Here is a 24117-nt window from a genome sequence, read left to right as displayed (position 1 = left end):
GTTACCCCATGGCCAAGAATTTCTTCTTTATATCTCATCTATATCTCTTCTCTCAGTTTAAAACTGTTCCCCTTGTCCCTATCTGCCTGTGTAAAAAGTCCCTCTCCCTCTTTTTTATAAGCTCCCTTTTAATACTGGAAGTGTCCACATACAGATAAAAAAGAAAATTCCCTGGGACACTTCATCCAGGGCTTACTAAGGGAGATAAAGCAAAGTGAACTGCCCACCCTAAGGTGCCATCCTGAGTGCCCAAACCCTCAGTGAAGACCCCTTATTTTCAGAAGGGCTTTGTGGATAGTGAATTCTCTGTGCTGAACCAGACTGGCCCCACCACTGTGGGCAAATTGAAAATGCCTTGATGAGGAGAGGAGGGAAAGGGATGGAGCTCTTACAACAGAAAGACTTAAAGGCAGATTTTTTAATGTAATCAAAGCAAGCAGTCTGCTGTGACAGAGGAGTGGAGGGGAAAGGGCTGTTTGCAAACTGCTGACGAGGATGTCTGAATTCAGGAGAGGTGTGGATGATCCCAGCTGCCTTCTTGCTGCAGCTGCTCACCCCTGACATCAGCAGGAGGGTGAGGTCCTCTGGACTTTGGAGAAGTTTATTCTGTTCGTATTCTGCAGTTGTTTGGGGTTGAGCACCTCTGGACAGGGGAAGGTCAGAAGTAGCTGTCATCAGCTCAGATACCACAGGGGTGTCTGCCTCCTCCCTCAGCACATCACTCATTATAACATCTGTGCTTTCTGCTGCCTTCATGCCTCACCTTTTTCCTAAATGCTGGGCAGTCACTTTGGCCCCTGTGTAAACTCAACCAAACCCCATTGTTTGTGCTTCCCAGCCCTCTCCTGAGCACCTCCAAGGAGTGAAAAGAGGCAGGCAGATGCTGATGGTGCCCTTGTGTCACCCTGCACAAGTTGTGTCTCCCCTTTGCATTTGTATCCTGCAGTTCTGGGCCAGGTTCTTCCTTTCCAAGTGGCAGAAAAAGGCAGATAATCTGTTTCCCATTCAGTGCTGGAATAGACAGAATGAACTTGTTTCTGAATGAACCAGATGTATTTTTTAGGCAAAGTTCAAAAGGAAAAGGGACAGCGTGATGGTGGACCCACTAAAATCAAAGAGGGAGCTGGATGAGCTCATTGCTTTATCCTCAGAGCTGAGGAGCCTGCTAACAAAGGCAGATAGATATTAAAAGTGCCTTCAAATGCCAATAAATTATTCTCCTTGGCATCTCTTCAGAGTTGGCAGTCTCCATAAATTCCCTTGCACAATTTGATTAAGCTTTGGCTTTCAGCATGAGGCTGATATTTAAATCTCTCTCTGAAGCTCTGTGCTGGATCTGTGTACACATTTTTCCTTTATTTTGTTTTTCAGTAATGCTTTCATCTTGCATTTCCTGCTTGGCTCCACAGCCACTGCTGCAAAAGCAGGGCTCTGGAGCCTGTTGTATCCCAGCTGGGGAGGAGCTCTGCAGTTTTAAATGATCTCTTACCTAGAGATTACCCTCATTTCTGCCATAAACACACCATGGTGAGGTGACAGGGCTGTGCCCCACCACAGGTTACCTTCTTACCTCTTTTGCCTTGCACATCCGTATCTGTAACCTGCTGTCTCTTACTCTTTCCCTCCTACTTCTTAAACAGCAAACAGCTTTCCCCAGTAATTTTAGTCTCTTCTGTTGATTGATCACACCTTTTTCTCAAGTGCTCCTCTTCCCCACAGTGACAGTCCTATGCTTCTGAATAATTCACTCTGAAAGAAAACTACAGATATCTGTATAGAGCTTTCCAAGGCCAAATTCATCTTGAAATAGTCATTAAGTCTTTTACCGTTCCCTTTCCAACAGGCTCAGATTAGATTCTCGTTTGAGTCTGCAACCTGCAAGCTCAGATTTACTTCAGAAAAAGCTCCTGAAGCAGCCTGGTGTGACTCATCCTCCTCTTTCCTGCCAGGGATGGGGGAAGGTGAAGGTGTGTTCATAGTGCCAACATTGTCTTCCCCATCTTTTCTTCCTCCTTACTCCCTGTGCTCAGGAAGGAGCAGTTCCCGTGTCTGAGCCTAAGACTTGTGGCCCAGGCGCCTTCCTCAGCTCTGCCGTATCTAAACTGATCTTAAAGACTCACAAAAGGGGTTTGGTGAAATCCATTAAAATCCAGTCTTGGGGCAAATCTTAAGGATTCCTTTGAGACCCTGGGTCCACCCTGGGTTTGGGAATGATTGCTGTAGGATGGGGCCAGCTCTGGCTGTGCAGCCCCTGCAGAAGGGGCCAGTCCATCTAACTGGGAGGTCTTCACACTGTGATAGAGGTAACAAAACTCTGACTGACTGAACTGTCCAGGGCTTTAGGTCTTACTCATCCCTCCAGCTTTGAACTTTATGACATGCTGTGTCTTCTCAGGAACTTCAAAATTAAAAGAATTTAAATATAACCAGGACTACAAAAAAAAAAAAAAAAAAAAAAAAAAAGTTCCTTTGAAGTTTTTTGTTTTTTTTTTTTTTTTCTTTATTGGACTTTACAGGTTTGTTCAGGGCACTTTAGTCCCCTTTGTACTTGACCCTATGTAAATAGACCACCCAGGGTTGTGTAACAGATTCCCAGTTCCTCTTGACAGAACTATCAGAAAAGGATTAATTGTTTTCCCCTGCAACCCAAGGGAGATTTTACTCCTGCTTAAAATGAGAGTGGGATCATGCTCCCAGTCTGTTAATAAGTGTGATGCTCATTTTACCTTCATGTTTGTGCTACTCTGATTGATGTATTGATTTAGTAATGGACCTGCACATCCCCATGCTGTACCTGTAGCCTGACTGTGGTAATTGAAAACCAGCAGCAGGATTTTGATACTGTCTGAGCAGCCCCTGCAGCTGGTGACCCCTGTGGGGGTGACTGCTCAGTTCTGAAGCACAGCTTTGTGGGGTGTCATCCTGACTAAAACCTTTGTCAAATATTCCATATAGCCAATGACTGAAGTTAATTTCTATTTACTATTACTGATTACAGAAATTCCAAAAGCAGAAGTGTCAAAAATCAGTAATTATCCTCAGGGGCCTCAAGCCATGCACTTGATACTTGTGGCCTTTTTATTCTACATTAGTGTTGATGAGTGGGGAGAGGCAAGGAAACAGGTAGATTTTAGCACAGTGGGGAAGTTTGTAGCTGTTCAGACAGCATTTCATTGTGGTACTCAGCAAAGTCTCATCAGTTTACACCACTGGCAGGTCTGGAGCCAGATGTGTCTGTCCCACATGGGAGTTGCTCTATCCACCTGGGTTTATTTTGCTAGTCAGTCCACCTGGGTTTATTTTGCTGTTCTCTTGCTCAGCACTGTTTGCAATCCAGTTAATCCTTCTTGTTCCCTCAAGCTCTGTCTGGGCAGCATCGAGCAGCCATTTCTGCACCAGGGGAAAGTGAGATCAAATTTATCTGCTTAATACCCACTGCACTGACATTTTGTCCTTCTTGCCTGGGGCTGGCACACTGGACATGTGACTTCTGTCATGCCTATTGTTACATTCTTCTGGCTTTTAGGGAGCTGGGCTGAAGACTTATTTTTACCTCCCTGCCCCTTTTTATCTGGAAAAGGAGATAACAGGTATTTCACACTCTGTCTCTTCCTCCCCCCTCTCCTTAAAATGCTTTCAGGGCAGCCTTGTACTTCTGAACCCTGGCACTGTGCTTGCTGGACCTTCTCTGCACTGAAGGATTTCACCTGCTCCCAGTTTTGGGTAGGCAGGACTGCAGCAGGGGGGTACCCCCACCCTGTGGGGTCACATCCTGCCCCACCACCACTGAATTGCACTGGTAGCAATCAGGGCTCCCAGCAATTGATCCCTCTGTGTGCAGGAGGGGAGCAGAAGCACCACCTGGCCTCTGATGTCTGCAGTCAGAGCAAATCCCCAGATGAGACAGAGGTGGCATTTGAGAGAGCCACGGTGACTCCAGGCCTGCTCTCAGCAGCACAGTGCTCAGGGAAGGTCAGGAGGATTCCAGCTTCCAAGTGCCTGGCTCACAGCCACAAGCAGGCACCTGAGCACAAGGACTTCCATGGGACAGCTCTCTGACCACACCTCTTAGTGAAACTGGGCTGTGCCTCCCTCACCTCCTGTGTCCAAGCCCTGGATTGCTTTCGCATGGGGAAATGAGGCACACTTGTGAGCATCACCTGGCAGGACTGGGATGGAGACTGATGGGAGCTTTGCCCAGGAGAGCAAAAGACAATTCTGGGCTCAAAATGAGCAGCTTTGTATTAAAAAAAAAATGAAAAAAAATTCTTGGCTTCCAGTCATTAAAAATAATACAGGCATTAACAGACAAAACCATAGAACCATCTTTCTTCTTTGTTTGAGGGCTAATGACACCCCAGACCGTGGGTTTGTTTGCCTTACATAATAGGCAGCCAAACTGTTTTCAGCAACTGCAGCATTCAGTCGAGAGATTCATGTAGGGAAGCCTTAATTAGAGTAATTGCTCTATTTATATAATGATTCCCTTTTGTCTCAGATCAAATGGATCTTTGAGAAATCTTATTTCCTTTCCAGTTAATTTCTGCCCTGTTAGTTTAGCTCATGAATCTTAATGAAGAGAAGCACCTTGGGTATCTCCTGATCTCCTGCTCTCCCTCATTACTGAGGGGAGACTGTGGGGCATTAATCTCCTGTGCTGCTGCTGCTCTTTACTTTGGTACCAACATGAGAGAAACACCAGGAAAATTTTAAAACCATGAACAGGGAAGTCTTCCATTCTTTTAACAGTTTGACTTGACTATTACAGTGCCACAATTTGAGTGGGGACCCTGTGAGGCACGGGGTGTGATGCAGAGGAGGTGAGACTGAGGTACTGCCATCCTATCTGTGACGGGCTGCCCTTGGGCTCCTGGCAAAATAAAATGAATTTTCCTTGGTCTCTGTTCCCTGCCTGTATGATTTGGAATATCCTCCCTCTCTGCTGTGTGCTTGTGTTTGAAAGATAAACTGCTGGGACACAGGGTTTCTCCTACAGGGTAAATACACCAGAGACCTGGTGGGAACTGGTGTGTTTAAGAGGTTCTTTAGTACAAGAAAGAATGATTTCTTTCTTGTCCAGATGGCTGACAGTGTGAAGGGACTGAGCAGAAAGTTGTATTTCTCTTCCTGAAATGCAGCACTCCTGTGACAGGACTGAGCCTTGTTAATATTTTCCTAGAATGTGATGCAATTTCACGTAATCTGTGATATTACTCATGAATTTAATGGTCCTGATGCAAACAACACATACATCAGTTCCGTAAAACCAATCAGGGATTCCAGTATTGAGAAAGGAGCCTTGTAATTCAAGGAAATAAATGCAAGGAAATGGCTGATTTGTGCAAACATCCCCGCAGTGAGTCCCAGGCCATTAGACTGATTTGCAGACTCAGCCTCTTGAGACAGAAGTTGCAATGCTGCATGTGAGCAACACTGGAAGAGTCCACCACAGCCTTGCCCAGTGTTCTGGGAGTCCTGGAGCCCTTCCCAGCATGGTCTGAGCCGTGGGTGAAGGGAAGGACCAGCACAGATCCCCTCACCTGCTGCAGGCTGAGCTTCCAGGCTGGCACAGATTTTCCCCAATGGCTGGCACTGCTATGGCAGCATTTTTTCCTTGTAACTTCACGGGCCCTCTATGGACTAATCCCCAGCTTTTAATTTCTTGTCATGGCTTGCTGCATTTTCTCTCAGTAAAGGTTTTCAAATGATCTCGTGAAGTCATGGTTTTGGCTCATGCCAGCTGCTGGTTTTGGCTGCGATGCTGCTGGGAGGGTGAGCTGAGGTCAGGGAGAGCCTCGCTCCAGTTTGCTGCTCAGCAAACTGGTGTAGCACAAAGGATCCCAGTCTGAGGATGCTCCCAAGGAGCTCCTTACCCTGGGAATGGGGTAATTTCCCATGTCTGGATGTGGTCACAGAGCAAGGGCTTGACAGCCTGGTTCAGGTTTGAGCTTGATAGCGTTGTTATTGGTTTTGCTGGGAGGCATCTTGGTTTTGGGTTTCTTTTTGCTCAGGAGCATCTCTGGTTTGCCTTGTTGTTGTTACTGTTAATTTTTTTTTTCTTTGTATTTCTTCTTTTCTTCATCTATGTGCCAGAGGCTGAGGTTTGTGCTGCATTCATGGTTATTGTGGAAAAATAAGAGATAATTAAGCATTAGGAGATGACATCTTTCCACAAAAAACTTTCTGCTGAACATCTCTCACCACCTGCATTGGAGGGCTGTTCTTGGAAGGACATTGAGGGCTATCAAATCTGTGAAGCAAGTGTCAGCCTTCCCAGGAATACCAGACAGCAAACACTTTGTAAGACATTTTCCAGCTGGTTTTCAGTGCAGCCAAGGGGATCACGGGGAAGAGGAGCTACACTTCTGAAAAGCTTTGCCCTGTGTGTGCAGGGACAGTGTCTGTGCAGCCTCGGCACTTCACCCTGCCTGCTGCACAAGAGCCTCTCACATGGTCAGGACAGGGGCATGGGCTGCAGATACTCATTTCAGAGATGGAGACTGAGCTGGTAATTTAAGTTTTTTGGAAGTCTTGAGCTCTTTGCTTTGCTATTAGTGCCATCAAACAGCAGGGGCAGCATGAGATGGTCTGCCAGATGCTGCTCTGCTGCAGCAGAGAAATGTCAGTGCTGCCTCAGGCAGGGAGGAAGCAGGATTCATGGGTTTTGGAGCCTTTGAGAGGTCATTGGAGTCTTGAGTTTTTCTGCTTACTGGGCAATGCAAACTGAAAATTCATTAATTTCTGTGTCAGTGCAGTAATTCTCAGTGAATTCAAATAGTGTTTGAGAGGCTTTGTTATTTATTTTAGTCCAAGCAGGCTTCAAAATTTCATTCTGTCATTTTATATACCTCTTACAGCAAAGCAGGCAACTGTTCCAGTGCAGAACATCAGGTGTCTCTGTTGGCATCATCATTTGCACTCCTGCTTTTCCGCCCAGATAAAGACTGGAGCCTCTTCCCAGAGAAACACACCCCATTCACCAGATCTGCCACCTCCAAAATTCACCAGATTTTATGTAAGGGAGGAGCAGCCATGGCCAGCCTGTGGTTTTCCATCACAGCCTCTGGGTGCAGAGGTGTGTGTGCCCACAGCCTGGGTAACCTGGCATGGTGCTGCACTGCCCAGACTACAGGGCTGTGTTTCACGTGCCCAGAGCCCCATCCAACCTGACCTTGCGTTCTTCCAGGGATGTGGCATTCTCTGAGCTACCTGTGCCACATTTTTGCTGAAGCAGACCAGTGTGAGTTTGACTGCCATGGAAGGGGAGCCTCTTCACGTTGTGTTCATACTCTTGGTAGAGTGCATGGTCTATAACTCACTTTCAAGGTCCCGCTAGCTTGCATTGGGTGCTTCCAGCACCTGGGAATCAGGCTTAGAGAGTGCTCTCCAGGGTGGTTTAAGATGCTGTGGGGTCACTGCAGCCCCTTGTGCTTCACAGCCCTGGTTTTACAGAGCCAGAGAAGCAGCGGCACTGAGCTTAGGGCAGCCCATTCCTGTTGGAGGCAAGGAAAATTCAGAGGGGTTTTGTGGAAACCTGGCATTGGTTTCAGGAGCCAGCCAGGGAAATGTGCTCCATCAGCAGATGAATTTGAATCCTTCACTCTTCTCCTGCCTTTTTTGTGGGGTGGATGTTGCCTAGAGTTACCCAGCTGAGGTTTCCCAGTCTCTGGGTCCAATGGAAAGATCGGAGCTGGCCACTTGAATTTGAACAGTTTTGGTTTGAATGTTGTGTTACCTTAAGGGATGGCCTTTGCCTAATCCTCATTGTCCTATCAAAAAGGGTGTTTTAAGCAGCCAGGAATGAATTTATGTTGGCTCTTCTCTTGTTGCATTGGATTTCTTTGCTTGGTACAGCTTTGGCATCACATGGAATACATCAAGCAAATAGGAATATAAACACACTTTTATATCCCAGGGCTCTGAACTGATCTGGAAATGGGCATTTGGGTTCAGGTTTTGGTCTTATATGGTTGGGCATGAATGGGAACCCAAGCAAGTTTGTTGCCAGTCCTTTTCAGAGTTTATTTACTTTCATGATTATTTTTTCCCTTTCCACATTTAACAGAAGGTTCCTGGTGTGATGGAGGTGGTGGTAGGGCAGGAGCCAGGAGACATGTGATGTATTCCCAGATATTTTCTCCATTTTTTTCTTGTTGTTTTGGAATGTTTCAGTCTATACCACTCCCAGCACCAGCAAGCTCTGGTCTTGTCTGAGCTTTCTAGGTGTTCCAGCAATGCAAATAAGAGCCAGTGAGGTGCAGATATCCATCTGTGGGGACAAAGAACGAACCTCCAGAGAAAGACAGGGCTGCCAGGAGGTTTCTGGTCTGTTTTGCAAAGCAAAGAAGTCTAGTTCAAGGCTTGCAAAGGCTTGTCTGAATCAGGTCTCTCAGAGATTTTGGCTTGACCCATTTCTTGTTTGGAAACCAAGCTGTTTCTGGGGGTATCACTATCCCACAGAAATGTTGGGGCAGTCTCTTGGAAAAGAAATTGTGTTGAAGTTCTGCTGGTAGAAAGGGTGAAGAACAGGCTGGAAGGTTTGGGGAGACACAGAAGTTCTGCCTGTCCATGGGCCTGACCCTGGAAATGCTGCATCACCAGGGGCTGAAGAGTCCAGAGGAGCATGGGGAGAGCCCAGCTGCAGCAGCCACCTCAGCTTTGTTCCTGTCCTGGTGGCTCCTCCTACAAATCTGGGGGCACCTGGCAGCTCTTTCTACTGATGTTTTGGGTAGAATGCTGAAAAATGGTTCTGCTGTGGGGAGTCCTGTGGCAGCACATGACCTCAAAGGGTTCAGGGGGTCAGAGCAGAGCTGGGGAGTTTGTGCTGATGCCAGCAGAGTCTGGGGTCCTGCAAGGTGTCAGCTTGATGCCCCATCTGCTTCGTCCCTGTAACCCCCTCAGAATGGGGTGTTGAGGAGAACTCTATAAATCAGGCAGTCATCTTTCTCCTCCGCACCTTCTCTCTAGATGGGGAATGACTAGACCCTTTATCCGCTTGTCCTAGGAGAGTTTGTACCTTGTGAAAGGCTCTTGCAGGCAGAATGAAGCTGGTCTCTCACCACACCTCCCCTTCTTTTCATTCCCCCAGTGCTGAGATGCAGCAGACTTGGCCATTCCCAAAACAGTGACTGATTGTCTGCTTTGGCTGCTTCAGCTGTTTGCTAAACATAATGCTCTTTCATCTTCCAGGAAATCGTCTGGACACCTCCACCGGAGTGCAGCTTGCTTTATGCTGCTGTTTCAATAGGCAAATAAAAGCAGCTATTTTCCCCAGTTTAAACATAACCTGGTTTCTCCAGTGAATTGGAAATACTTGAGGGAAGGGGAAAGATTGTTTATTACCGAGTTTTCAAGAACTGTAATACTAAATTAACAAGCCAACCAGTTCTTTCCCTTCCTGGGGAAAGGATTCTCCTCCTCCCCTTTAAGAATATCCACAGCACTCACACTTCATCATTTTCATCAGGACCTAAAGTGCACCCACCGGGGCCCTCTCACACCATCTGTGAGATGTATGCCTTTCCTCGTTGCTCCCTGGCAAGTCAGGGCACTTTGGCTGAAGTTTGAGATTTCTTTTTTGCTGGCAGCAGAATAAAAATGTTACAAAATGAAACCCTTTATTGGCTTTTCAGCAGTGAGAGAGGAGACGGTCACCTGTCTGCTCCCATCAGCTCAGGGTCAGAGGGCTCTAAAAGCCAGAGCCTTGCCCATTTTCCTCTGTTTCCTGAGATGACAGGAAGGAAAGCGTAGGCATCTGGCAGGGCTTCAGCAGGGAGAGGTTTAGGAAAAAGGCACAGCTCAGGACTGAGTCCAGGCCAAAGCCTGGCTGGCTGCTGGGCAGCATTTGAGAGTGAGCTTGTACTCCTGAGAAATTAATACAGAAACAAATAATGACCAAACACACTGGGCAATATTTGTAATATTGCAAATGATGCAACTCAACTTTCTTTTCTTACTGTGGTAATCAAGGATTTCATCAAAAGCCAAAGGACCAGGGAGAAACAAACCCCGACTTCTTCCTCTGGGGTGCGAGTCAAGTTCCTCGCATGCGGTTCCATTACAAGGAACTTGAGAAGTCCGGCCAGCAGCTGAGTTCAACAGGAAAGCTGAGGACAAGCTTTTGTGTGGCTGCTAATGGGTCCCTCTCCCGTGGCCGTGCCGGATGGGAGGGAACAAACAGCCCTTTCTGTTTTGCAGTTCATGACAAAGAACCCCACGATGCGGCTGGGCAGCGCCGGGCTGGGCGGCGAGAGCGCGATCCTGCGGCACCCCTACTTCAAGGAGCTGGACTGGGACCTGCTGAACCAGCGGCAGATGGAGCCCCCCTTCAGGCCCCGCATTGTACGTGGGGAGGAGGGTGGGGGGAGGCATCCCTCGGGGCTTTTCCCCTCGTTTTGGCTCTGTAAGCAGATTTATTCCCGTGAGACAGGAAGGGAAGTGAGGCCTCTGACCCTGGCTTGGCTGCTGGTTGGCCACCTGGTGAGCCACCTCTTTTCCCTTCCATGCTGGATTTTCAAAGGCAGCTCAGTGAAAAGATGCAGATTTGTAAAAGCAGCTGCAGCAGGTTAGGCACTCAAGTACCCTTTGGCTTGCCCCAAAGATAAAACAGGGTAAGTAATCCTCATCCTGCTCACTCCAGCTACCGCTCCACAGCGGGGCTGTCTCTCCCTTGCCTCTCTGTGTCTGTTCAGCACCCAGCACAGTGCTCCCTGCTCAGGCCACTGTCAGTGAGTGCTTCACATGGCAGAGAGGCTGCACAGGACACAGTGCTGCCCCTGTCCCCAGTGGTGCCACACAGCCCTGAGGATGCTCTGTGAGAGAAGAGCACTGCTCTTCATGGACAGCCTTTCCAGGGTTGTCGCTGTGGCTTCCTTGTCTTTCAAATTATTGCCTGGGGTGGCTTGTCTCATGCTGTGGTCACTCTGTGAGCTCTCAGTGGCAATGGTCCACCCAGTCCTGCTCCCTGAACGCTGGGTGCAGGATCAGATACCTGGGGAGGTGTGACAGCTCAAAAGCAGAATCTCAAGTTGCCCATTAGCCTGAATCAAAGGCTAAGGCAGCCTGCTCAATCTGCCACAAGCTGGCCAGGATCTGGGAATGTTAGACTTCAATGTCAATAAATTTTATTGACCTCAATGTCAATAAAATATCTTGCTCAGGGTGCAGGAAAAACACATGCCTCATGAAAATGTGCCACAAACCCAGTTTGTGTGTGTGCATTCTAAACAGCCCCCCTCTGTGGCACACAGCGAGGAATCCAGCACCTGGAGGCCAGCCATTTGTCTTCCCACGGCCCAGTAATTCAGTATTGTGCTAGTTTAATGGCTGGCACTAAGAAAAGTGCCCTCCACCCCCTCCCCAAAACCCAGCTGAGACACTCTGCAGATGAGGAGGGTCTGTGTGGAGTCAGCCAGTTGGGAACACAGATGATGACTGTGCTGCCACTTGAGAGGAGGGACTGATTTATGTGCCCTGCCCTGCCATGTCTGGCCAGGGAAGCCCCCAGGGTTGCTGCCAGTTAAATTTGAGAGGGGGCTCCCTGTCAGAACCTTCAGAGGCTGGAAAAGGCTTTTCTCTGTGAGAGGCAAGCCCAGAAAAAGCTCTCAGTCAGCTCAGCCTGGGTCATGGAAGTGATGGTTCAATGCACTCAGATACAGAGCAAGGATCAAGCAGATGATACATACTTTTGACGTGTCTTTCCTTTGTGTTTTGCATTTGACAGAAATCCAAAGATGACGTGAGCAACTTTGATCCAGATTTTATAAAAGAGGAGCCCATCCTGACCCCCATTGAAGAAGGGATCCTTGCAATGATAAACCAGGATGAATTTAGACACTTTTCATTCACCAACCCAGACATGTTGGAATAGCTATGGCTCTGGAGAAAGGCTGATGAGAGGACTGGGAGGAAATTAAATGAAAACGAAGTTTACCAGTAATTTCATTCTCAAGGAGTAGCAGTGCACTGACTGGCACGATACAGCAGCACCACTGTCAGTGTTACCTTAATGTGAAATTGAAACCTTCCTGTGTTTGTAGGGCTTCTGCAGCTCTTGGATCAAATATTGACAGGGGTGGAACAAACATGATACTGTAAATAGCTGATGCAGACAGAGCATTGGATGCTGAGCTGGTTGGCTCAGCCTGAATGTCACCGCTTGTAGTGGATTCGAGGAGTCGGCTTGAGCATGGAACAAGTGTCTTGCAGCCCTGAGCCAAACAGACTTTTTATAATGCTGATTGTTTGCAAGACTCTTTTGAGGAGTCCCAGCACTGTCCAGCGTTTTGGAGACGTCATCTAACATCCCAAGGCCTGACTGAACCAGATGTTCCTACTGACTTTACCTGTTTCCTGCAGTATTTATTTCTTTCCGAAGCACAAATGGCTCTTTTTGACACTGTTTGGGTTCCCATGTGAAATATTTCATTGTGCTGACTAGCAGAAGGAAAAAAAAACAAATGCCCTGTGTCCCACACAGATTCTTCCAAATCAAAAGGAAGTCATGTGCTCGTAGTGTTTTACTCTTTGTGCGTGTTGAAAAGTTTTAGTGTTTGCATTCTGTGAAATGCCTTTTTACATCATGCATCTTCAATGCTCCTTTCTTTGCCTCCCAGCTGTTTTCAACTATAATGTAACTTGTTGTACTGTTTATTTAGGCCCTTTCTATTTAATTATGTTACACAGAGCCCCTTTTGTGGGTTTAGTGCCTCATTAAAATTTTGATCCAAAGTGGTAGCACTTAAATTATTTGTAGCATTATTGCTATGGGAGCTGCAGAGCTGGCAAGCTGCTTGAAGGCAGAGTTGCCAACCAACAGGTAACACAAAAGGACAGCTTTTCTCCCCTGAGAGTGATAAACCTTATCTAAAGATACAGAGTGACTTGGTTTGGTTTGGATTTAAGAGCTCATTACTCATAGGGCACTTCTTATCACTTGCATCCTCAAGCTTCTGCCAGGCAGACTGAGATGATTTTTCAGTGCAGATTTTGGAACCCAGATACTCTGGGAGATGGTTCTGTGTTTTTCCTGTTCTTCTGGAAGCTGGATGATTTTTCTGAAGTTCCTTGGCACACCTTTGCACTCCTTGCTGGGCTCGAAGCTGTATGACAGGTTTATAGCCTCTTCCTTGGGCAGATATGAATTTCTGGAGAAGGAAAAGGATTTCTAACCTCTTGCAGAACTGATGATGTTTATATTGGGCTCCTCACATGCTTTAACTTGAGAGAAGGGTGAGGTGCAGCAGAGAGGGACAGTTCTGCACAGACTTTGCCTCACTGCAGCTGTGGAAGTTGTGATGGGGAGCAGGAGCCTTGGGCATGGAAATTACAGAGATACAACCCCCATTACAGCTCAGACCCACTGGTCTGTACATGCTCACCTGCTGTGAAGAAGAAATCTGAGATGAAGAAGCTGAGATGTACTTGCAGGAATTATTCCTTCCCACTCCAGTCCCCTCTGCTTGACTGAGTCACTTCTACCTCTAAATCATCTCTGAACTGTCTGACAAGTGGGGCAGAGGCTCAGTTACCCTTGGACTCTTCTTTTCTTTGTGCCTGTGTATTCCAGCAGTTCTCCCTCTTTCTTTCCTGAGTCTCCTGTTCCAGTAAGCACAGCTTCATCCTCTGATCTTCCTTCCAATCCATGGGCACCTTCTGGTCACATTGCAGCCCATCCCTTTGCTGATGTGTAGATACCCTGCTCCTCCAAAGTGGGGAAAGAGAGGAAGGAAGGACAGCTTGTGTTGTATAATCAGGAGAAAAAGAGCAGATTTCCAGAAAAATGATCCCAGAATCAGCTGTGCAGGCTGGCTTGAGTTGCTTTCTGATATAGGAAGAAGCAGTACAGGGATGGATGCATTTGCATGAGGGGGCCACTGTGGCACCTTGTTCATGTGTGAATGACACGTGGTGTTCACCCCTCTGGTGCAGATGTGACCCAAGGCAATTCTTCACTCCAATTCCTTCTCAGTTTTGTGGGGTTACAATTGCAGCAGTGCTTGCTTGGTAAGGTGTAAGTGCAGCTAACTTGGCCACCAAGAGTGGGAGCCCCAAAACCGTCTGAATTTTGAGTTTCGTGGCTTTTTGACTCTCCTACTCTCAAAAAAAGTCTCCTACTTTTGACGCTGCTGTGAGCAGCCTCTCTTTCCCTGGTGGTCAGTGCTGGAGAACAGTAAGTGATACACCTGTTTTTGCCAGCACAGTGGCATCATCCCAACATTTCATTGGTTGTGTTATTCTTTGGGGCTCAGGGGACCTTTTGGAATAGTTCCTGCTGGAGAAGCTCCTGCCTTCAGCAGCAAAATGTGGTACCATTTCCATGGCCCCAGGATCTGAGAGTTCACATCACTGACAGTATGAAGAATGTGCAGTAGTCACCTTTGGAGAGCTTTATTGGTGTGTCAATATTACATCATATCATATTTCATATCAGTACTCACCAGTCTGTGTCCTAAAAGCTTGGAGAGTGAGAACTGTCACCTCTGGAGGTGCTCTGTTAGGATTGTTGTGAACTGCAAACCAGAAAGCTTGTGAATCTCTGGAGGATATAAGATGGTATTTTGGGGAGCAGGAAAGCTCTCACTGTGGCCAGCCCATACCTGCTTGGTGGCTTAATGGGGCAGGGTTCACGTGACAAAGGGAGTTTTTCCTTCAGTTTCACTTTTCATTGATTTAATGTGGTCACTGCACCCTTGCATCACCCTGGGTGCAAATTCCTTGGCAATTCTGTGACTGGACTTGGAAGCCTAAGGTTCTGCTATGTAGGAATTTTCTTGATTTTCACAGTTTTCACCTGGATCCTGATTTGTAATCTAGGGCAGCTCCATTGCCTGCCTGGGACTCAAGTGTCTGGGTAATGCTTTCAGCCACTGGAGTCAGCAGATCCTGAGTCAGCCACATTTGGCCAAGATCCCTGAACTCTCCCATACTTTTTATGAGGAGCTGCCATTTCAGTTGAGTTCCCTGAGACTCTGTCAGCAGTATGGATGAGATCAGCTCAATAAAAAGTATCAATGTAATAGCTTTGCTTTTGAAAAAGCTGGATTAGTGTTTGCCCTGCCATTGAATATGTAAATAAATATTGATTTGTTAAAGAAAGAAGAAATCAAGCAAGGGTACAAAACTCAAGAGTTTTCTAGGAACTACCTTGCCAGCTTTTTTGGCTTCATTGCTTGCCTCAGTGGATGTAAGATGGTTTTAGTCTGTTAATTTGCTCCTGGCTTTAGAAGTATATTAAGCTGGCAGCCACAAGTTTGTAAGGTTTAAAGCATAAAATGCTTGTATTCACTCCAGTGTGAAAACTGGCAATTGAGCAAATTGTAATTAGTTCCCTTTGCACTGCTTTTAGTGCTTGCATGAAAAAAGAAGATCGCTTTGATGTCTGTAAATTTGTGTTCGGTGCAATCCTTTCATTTTCAAAGAGGTTCATGAAGTCTAGCTATAAAATTCAGTGGCCTACGTCTCCTTCAAGGCCTTTGAAAGTTGATGGTAAGAAGCAGATGGTCTGGGATGAAGAGATGAAAATCATCTTGCAACTACTCATGCTGGCTGTGCTGCCAAAGCCATCATTTTAAATACCACTGCTTGATAGGCAATGGAAAAAATCTCACAGACTTCCAGTGCCCAAGGGATTTTAAGGTAAAAAATTCAATTCTAACTGCTGGCTGAGAATGCTTTGAATGCATTCCCAAGGACTGGCACAGGTTCCTCACTCCTTGTGAAGTCCTAAATGGTTTGCAACAGTAGTTTTTCCCTTGGAGCTGCGTGCTCCTCCTACAGAAGCTGCTCTTTCTCCAGTCAGACTTGAGAGCAGCTCCCATGGCTGTGGTATGGCAATGGACTTGATTAGCAAAGCCCAGAGCCAGGAGCAGTGAAATGAAAACATGTCTGGGATCATCTGCTCTGTCCCTTGGCCAGAGAGGGAAGAGCTGTTCGCTGCTGCCTGCTCTCCCTCGGTTTGTTCAGCTGCTCGAGCGTGTAGCCAGAAGGTTTCTGCTCCTCCCCAGGGAGACCATTTCACAGCTTTTACAACTCTTCCCGCTAAGTAAATGTCCTGATATTTGGAAATGACGTGAATGAGATGAAAATCTGTCTTATCATGCCATTAGGATTCTCATTGGAAGCTGCAAGTCAGGGTTTGTATTACTAAATATATACAGGGCTGCCAAACCAAAGCATTCAGAAATGATGAGTCAGGTTGTCTGAAAATCTCAGCTCACTCAGAAATCAAGAGCTTTCCAAAATAATAAATGTCTCCTTTTCTTTCTTTTTTCTTCCCCCCCCTTTTTTTTTAAATATCTGCATTATGAATATTTTAGTTCCTGACTTTCACTTCTCCACATCAATAGGAGCAGGAATGTCGTGCAATTACAGTTTTTTTAGATGAAAGCTGAGGTCTGTGAATTGATGTGAAGCCAGGCATTGGAGCATGGAGAAAATGCCAAACACCAAGAGGTGGATGATAAAATTGTGAGCAGGCATAGGGTTTTTGTATTTTTCCATCTCTTCCTATTGTTTATGTACAGTCACCACAGTGTGCTCCCTCGCATCCTTGTCTCCAAACCCACAGAGCAGGGCACGCAGAAGGCACGGGAGTGAGGAAGGAGCAGGGAGGAAGGCTGGGGAAGGCATTTATGTGCTGTGTAGTCACTATGTGTAGGGCTTGTCCTGCAGCATTTCTGAACATGTGCATCAGCCCTTGCACAAGCTGTCATCCTCTGCATCCCACACTGCTCATCCTGCCTTCCCCTGGGTACAGCACTCGGCATCATCCCTCAGGCTGGAAGTGTCCTGCTGATGGAGCCAGGCCTGAAGGAAGAGCAGGAGGTCAAAAAGCATGGAGGAAAGGGAGCAGTGTTGGTGTTTGGCAACCTTGGTGTCTTCTCGTGGGGACTTTGGTGCAGCCAGTGTCCCAGTGATGTCCATATACATGGCTGGCAGCTCAGGGAGAAGGCCAGGCTGTCTCCCCTCTCATGCCTTTAACAGCAGCTGAAAAAGAGAGGAGAGAGGGCAGTGTCGTCAAGAAATGGGGTCACAGCTCTGGGTTGTGACTGAGAAGATTCCCTATATTTTAGAGGTGCCTCAGGCCTGCAGGCAGGGAAGGCACGCAAGAATCATCATTGCTGCCCCACCCACACTGGGGAAGACCTTCCATGAGGCCTCTTGGAGTGAAGAGACTTGGGGACCACAGCTCTCAGGGATGTGGGAGTTAGAAGGTGCAGTGGCAAAAGGCTGTGGGGCAGAACTGCAAAGGAACCAAAACCCTTTCAAAACCCAAACCCTTTTTATCTCCAGAAGGAAGCTTGAAATGAGCTTGGGTCAGACAAAGACAAAGTCAAAGTCTTCCCTGTGTGGGCTCCCCCAGGTAACGTGTCAGTGTGAAGTTAGCCCTGAAACAGTTTTAACTTGCCCGTGGTGTCAGTTCTGCTCCAGCTCTGAGCTCCCACAGCTGCTGTTGGCAGCAGTTCTTATAAAAGTGGAGTTGAGAGATGTTAGTAGTGAGTTCAGGATTGCTCAAAACTGGTGACTCAGTTTCTCCAGTGCCTCCTTCGCCCTCCTTCAAATGAGGGGTTTGTTCATCATCTGGCTTCTCATTTCCAACCATTTAATGTGAACTGGGGTCAGGGCCTCAGGTTTTCTACAACAGTGACAACTAAAACTCCATTTCTTCTTAAATGGATCCTCGCTTGATTCCAGGAACAGGATCTCCAGATCTTCAAACCACTGCAATGACTCCAACACCTCCACTACGACCACCACATCTTCCAGAAGAAGAACACTGCAGGAGCTGTTAATGAGCCTTTTTTGGAGACTGGCCAAGGCATGCTGTAGTTCAGTTGGGAGTGAGAGGCAATTTCATGTATCTCCATCTTATCTGCTGCTAGACCCAGATGGGAAGCAGTTCCAGACCTCCCAGTCATTGCAGGCCTGTCTGCTGCCCAGAGATGCCTCCTGCACAAAAGTCTGGCTTTCTCTTCCCAAATGCTGTCTGGAAGAAACAGGGTATCGAGAGCTTTGTTGGGAGTTGGTGCTAACTACAGTTTTCTTCTGAACTGAGGCACAGTGTCACGTTTATCCCAAGAACGGGGTTGTTGTGTTTGCAGGTTACTCTGGCCAGTGTCTCCCCCAGCCTCTGGGGTGTTACTGTCTTCCCACTTTGGAACAACAGCAGCACCATCAGTAGCTCAAACCTGACTGAGGCAGGGGGGCAGCATTACAGGTGAGTATTTCACCTGGAATTGAGTCATCATTATTTTTAAGCTCTGTGAAGAGCTCGAGCTGAGGTATTGTTATCTGACAGACATATCTGGACATGTTGCTCTCCTTGGGGCAGCCTTTCTGCTTGACTGTTCTTGGGCCCTTTATTCTCACTCATCACCAGCCCTTTCTCCAAGGGGAAGGCTGGGTGGTGGTTTTGAACAGCTTGCCATTTCCCTGGACAGAGGAAAGAGTGGGGAAAATCTGCCTCCAGCTGCCTGAGGAAATGGGTCAAGTGTGCCCTATGTCACAGGTTAGTGTTCCCTCTCAAATGCTTATCTCAGTAGTTTAAGACCCAGTTTTAACTGGAGGGAAAAAAAGGCAAGTGGGACCTTTAAGTACATTCAGCTAGGCCTGGACTTCAGCAAAATCCCTACACTTGTGGGAACCTTCATCCCCAAGTTTCACCATGGAAATTGCCACGTAGAGCCTGTGTCTAAATTAGACCCTGGCAACCAAAGGCTCTTTTGTTTCTCCTTACCATGAGCAAGAGTTTCCTCTGCCAGTTTGGGATGTCTTCCCTCATTTGTTACCCCGACTCCTTTAATTTTTCTTCCAGTGCACCAATTTACCATGGCCCCAAAACTCCTGCACACACAGTGGGGTCTTCTGCGGGTGCCCTTCTGGTGGAGATGCTGTAACCCAAAATGGGGCTTTCTCTCAGCTATTTTAGTGGAGTCTGGTAATTTGTCTGACATGGAAAATCCCCAAGCTGCAATCAGTGCCCAGGATGCTTGAGTGGAAAATGACAAAATTATAACATAGTTCATCTCCCCATGGCCAATTACTCTGTGCCTACACAGTCTGGAGCAGCCAGGGTGACTTTAAAGGTATCCAGCCTTTGTTTTGGCTCCATGGCCTCTCTATTTGGTTAAACATAGGGCAAACAGAACACCCATGGCCTAACAATTGTTGGAGGTGTGTGGTCCTCAGTTCCTCTGGGAGCATCTTGGGCAAAGATCCATCGACCTCCTCTTCCCTCCTCTTTAGCCAGGCCTGGGCAGAGGGGATGGATGGATGGATGGATGGATGGATGGATGGATGGATGGATGGATGGATGGATGGATGGATGGCCTCTCCTCTCAGCTAGAGGGGGATGTGTCTCCTGGGACAGAGGGAGGTACCAGGGAGCCTGGTGGTGGTGGCCAAATTTTCAGGGCGATTTAAGTGTCTCACAGTATTGGTGGAGTGTATCCCAAGGAATCCTCCAGAGCTGATTTAGGGCCCTAACAAATGGGTTTGGAGCAGCTGGAGTTGCACACCAGGCACGTGGCCCAGGGTGTCCTCCCTTGGAGACTGGTTCCTGGGCAGAGACAAGGCCTGAGCAAGGAGGTGCCTGGAGCTACCCAGACCTGGAGTGAAAGCCTTAATGCAGAAAGCTTATTAGTGCTCAGCTGGGCTGGAAGAGGCACTTGAGGTCACTCAGGGACTTGGCCTTAGTCCTCCACCCACCTGTGCTCTCAGGCTGGGGCCATGGTGAGCAGCTCCTGGGGGAGTGGAGCCTGCCTGGTGTGCAGGACCTTGGGCAGTGCATGGAAAGGCACCTGAGACTGGGATCAGGAAGCTTCTTTTAAGCACAGTATCACAGAATATCCTGAGGTGTTGGGACTCATAAGGATCATTGAGTCCCACTCCTGGCCCTGCACAGGACCACCCTCATTTAGGCAATATTTAAATGAGGAATTTAGTTGAGAAAGGGTGGTTGAAGACTAAGCTGCTGGTTGTGCCTAGAGCCTCCCCTGCTCCTTGCTCCCAGCCTTTCCCCCCTGGGCGCTGCTGCCCCTGAGACAGTTGTTCATGGAGTGATGACCACAGGCAGCAGGAGCCCTGTGCTGATTTGGGGTCACTGGGAAAAGGTCACACAGACAACATCTAAGCTTCTAAATCTTGGTGTCCACCAAGATAGAAAGCAATGTTCTGCAGCTTGTTTTTATGACCATTATAAACTAAATCCAGCATCTTCTGAGGCAGGGTACAAGATAAGCCTGCAACAAACCCAAGAAGAGAAGTGATTTTCTTTTAATTGCTGTTGTAAGACAGTAGAGATGAAAAACCAAGTGTCCAAGGGTATAGGAGCCCTCATCCCCTGATTAGATACATATAATGAGATGGAAAGCTAATCTATCATATTTAGAATCAGTCAATTAGAGGGTTAGGGTTATAGATGCATTTAGCTTTAGAGTTAGGGAGATATTTAAACCACATACTGCACTTAGTCATTACCATGCTAAGTGATAGTAGATGCAGGTCACCCTATATATGGGTCATGGTAATCAGCTTGAAGTATTACTAATTAAGCCTTTTCACCTTTGGGCTCCCTTCCATGCCACCACACATGAAATGGGCCGTTGAGGTCACGGTGAGATGCTCCTTAAAACCCAATACCCAGTGTTTATGGTGAAGTGGAGGGTGATTTCTGTCTCTGCTTCATGGAGAGAGCTGTAAGCACACAGCTCTTGCTTTAATCATGTATTTTACTTCTGAGTCTCAAGATGCCAGCTGGGCACTGCCAGCCCTCCACTTGCCCGTGATTTGCCCATGCCTCCACTGCCTGGCGTGATTTGAAGCCCACGAAGTATCCAGGTAAATAAACCACATCAAAGTGAGCGTGGCTCTGGCATCTCCCTCCTGGCAATCCTCAGTCAGGTTTTCAGAGGAAGTCAATAAAGGCTGCAAAGGCTGGAGTTGCTCTGGAAAGCAGCTTATGCGATTAGGCAGAAGGTCAAAAATAGCCACAAAGGAAGGGCTGAAAAATTGTGGGTGCGAGGCAGTGGTGCCCAGTGATGCCCTCCCTCCCCAGCCCTGAGACACGGGTGGGTGTCCAAGGTGCTCAGCTGGCTCTGGCACCAGCCCCTCCTCTTCAGATTTCATGGATCCCTCAGGCCAAGAGCTCTCGATGACTTTATATTAATGTGTAGTTACATCTGCTTTTAGGGCTTTGCTGTGTCAGAATGATGGCAGAGCCACCCTGCTTCAGAGGATAGGAGAACAGGGAGCCTTCCAGTGCCTCCCAGCCCTGGAGGAAGGCAGGGGTGGCTGTGGAAATGAGGTGCAATGACTCTGGTTGCTCTGCAGCCCAAGGGGAGCAACTGTTTTGGAGCAGCTTTTCTGTGACACTGTTACTGAGACATTCCTGGGAGCACTCAGGCTCCATTTTCATAGAAGCACAGAATATCCTGAGTGGGAGGGACACACAAGGATCATCCAAGTCCATCTCCTGCACAGGACAACCCCAAGAATCCCACCATGTGCCTGAGAGCCTTGTCCAAATGTTTCTTGAGCTCTGCCAAGCTTGGGGCTGAGAAACAACCACCCTGCCCTTAAACCTTTCCGTCTCCATCCTTTCCTCAGAGGCTAATTGCTCCATTTCTGCCTTCATTTCTGGTCTCCTGGGAATCCAAGATCCTCCTGCTTGTGGTGGGTAAAGCTGAATACCTGCCCATGGCAGCCCTTTCCAGGCACTTCCAAACCCTTCAACCCCATCCCTGTGAGGCATGTCTTTGCAAGCTGGCAGGAGCTAGCACAGAGGGCTTGAAGCAGAGATTCTGGTATTCCATCTCAGGAGAATACAGGAACTGGTGCTGCTCACCAGGTACTGGAAAAGGTCTTAATTTTGGCATGTCCTGTGACCAGGAAATCATTTGAAATATTGGGTATTTTATGGGACATGGGGCAAGCATTGGCTGGAGCCAACTGGTGAAGATCCCCCAGGGAAAGCTGGCAGGTTTGGGGCTGATGGAGAGCTGGCCCAGGGAGGTGGAGTGGGGATGATGCAATGAGGCACAGCTCTTGCACCGCCAGAGCTGGGGCGTGGGCAGGGAAAGTGTCCGCGGTGTCCGGAGCCGGCGCTGGGCGGTCAGGGTGCTGTGACGTGGCAGCAGCTCTTCACCAGCTCTGCAGGGGCAGACAAAGCTTCTGGCTTGCTTGGCAGGTCCCTGGTGTTTTGCTACCTGTGTTCCCAAGGGCCAGGGACACTGCAGGCGGAGCACAGAACCTTGATGTGGAGTTAAATTAGCAGCAAGGGCCCGTGGCAAGAAGCCTGCGACAAACATTTCATGTTTTCATGGAATCACAGAATGGTGTGGGTTGGAAGGGACCTTGAGGATCATCTTGTTCCCAACCCCCTGCCACGGGCAAGGACACCTTCTGCTAGACCAGGTTGCTCCAACCCCCATCCAACCCCAGTGATATTTCCCTTATGCTGATGGGGAAGCGTTTTTGTCCCATGCACTGTGCTCTCCAGCAGCAGTAAAATCTTCTGTTTGTTTTTTTCCCCCCTAATTCTTAGCCAGTAATGCAGGTCTTTGAGGGACTTTCCATCTGGCCTTGTTAGCAGGTCATGTTCAGCTGCACCTTGGCACTTGCAGGTTGGTCAATCACTGGACAAGTCTTTGCAAATCTGTGTTCAGCCAGGCCAGCCCAGCCCACAGACACACCTCTCTCTGTACCTGCAGGAGCTGTGCATTGTCTTATTCATCCTCCTCCTTTTGTCTTTTTGCCCATCTGTGATCCTCCACTGCAGTTTCTGCTCCCTGTTTGGGGAGGAGCAGCACTGTACCAAGGAAAAATCATCAATGTGACCTCTGAAAAGTTGATTTTATCACTCTTTCAGCCCGTGTTTTGTTTTGGGGGGGTTATTTGTTGTTCATTCACCCGGCTTGCCGAGCTGCTCCAGTGCTCAGTCAGCACCTGGGGGTGGTGTAAATAGGCACAGCTCTGCCCAGCAGGGCAGGGATGTCTTTGCTGTGGTGTGAGCAGTATTGCCATTGGTTTGAATGTCAGTTTTGGGAGTGGCATGGCCACCTCCCCATCACTGGTGGGAAGGGAGGGCAGTGCTTCCCCTTGCTCAGCACAATCCTGGGGCCAGACACTCTCTCCTTTTCCATGGAAAGAGCCAGGCACTCTGAGCACAGGGATCCCATAGGACCCACCACCATTTTTGTTGCCTCTTTTTCCCATGAGCTTTGCCAGTTTTCCACAGGTACCAGAGGTGTCCTGCCAGCCTTCCTCCGAGCCATGGCCCATCTGTGATAGCCAAGGGCCAAAGGGCTGGAACCATGGGGATCCTGCATGCCAGAGACCCCCAGCTGGCAGCTGGCTCTGCTTGAAAGGTGAAGATCTGTCTCCCAGCTGGGTGTTGTGGAAGAGCAGCCATGCCCAGGGTGAGAGGGTGGAGCCAGCAGGAAGCACACCTGTGGTTTAGATATGGGGTGAGAGCCTGGATTTTCAGAAGTAAACTTTGGGTCATGTTTTTGGGAGGTGCTGGAGTTGGGTTGATATTTTCCTGTTTGTTTTCTTACATTGCTGAATTTCTGAAGGTGGGTGCTCAGCCTGGAGGCCAGGCCTGTATTCCTGGTGATGGGGATGGAAATCCTGTCTGTGACCTGAAACACCATCAGCTTTCCAAAGCCTGAGCACATCGTGTGACCCCTCCCAGTGCATCCCATGGGGAGAGAGTGAGTGAGCCCTCTCCTGACTACCTGCTGCAGGGATTTAGGGGATAAAAAAAGGCAAGAGCCATGCTGGGCACTGACCCAGCTGCCAGGCCCAGGGCTGAGGTGGTGTGAGCATTGTGGGGGTGGATCCTGGCTCTGTGAAATGAGGGCTAAAGGCAGACCTGCTCTCCAGCCACAGCTAGCACAGGCTGTGGGGACACTGAACTGCCTCTTGGCAAGGCATTGGCTGGGCACTGTGCTTCTTGCAGCATCCCTGGTGCAGCAGCATGGGCTGTGGCAGGGTTTGTCCACTGGCACACGCAGCAAACAGCTCAGCTGTTAGTCCTGCCTGCCTGGCACTGGTACCAAGGACTGTTGCCATCCCTGTGGGATGGAGACCCAAGCCTGCCACAGAAAGAGGAATCTT

The 24117-nt window shown here is 48.2% G+C and overlaps 1 protein-coding gene across 1 annotated transcript in view; it reads left to right on the top strand.

The window, feature by feature from the left end:
* The window catches only part of PRKCH (protein kinase C eta), a 113337-nt gene extending 100611 nt beyond the window's left edge, over positions 1–12726 (top strand). Inside the window, exons 13-14 of the mRNA XM_041459419.1 lie at positions 10198–10341; positions 11723–12726. Of these exons, the coding sequence (XP_041315353.1) occupies positions 10198–10341; positions 11723–11869 (291 nt within the window). The 3' untranslated portion in view covers positions 11870–12726. The remainder of the gene's footprint in view (positions 1–10197; positions 10342–11722) is intronic.
* Positions 12727–24117: the final 11391 nt, after the last annotated feature.

This window comes from Pyrgilauda ruficollis, unplaced genomic scaffold (genome assembly GCF_017590135.1).
Source record: "Pyrgilauda ruficollis isolate IOZ18807 unplaced genomic scaffold, ASM1759013v1 scaffold135, whole genome shotgun sequence".
Taxonomy (NCBI): domain Eukaryota; kingdom Metazoa; phylum Chordata; class Aves; order Passeriformes; family Passeridae; genus Pyrgilauda; species Pyrgilauda ruficollis.
Note: the sequence above shows the minus strand (reverse complement) of the source record. Positions and strands in the feature narration are given on the sequence as shown.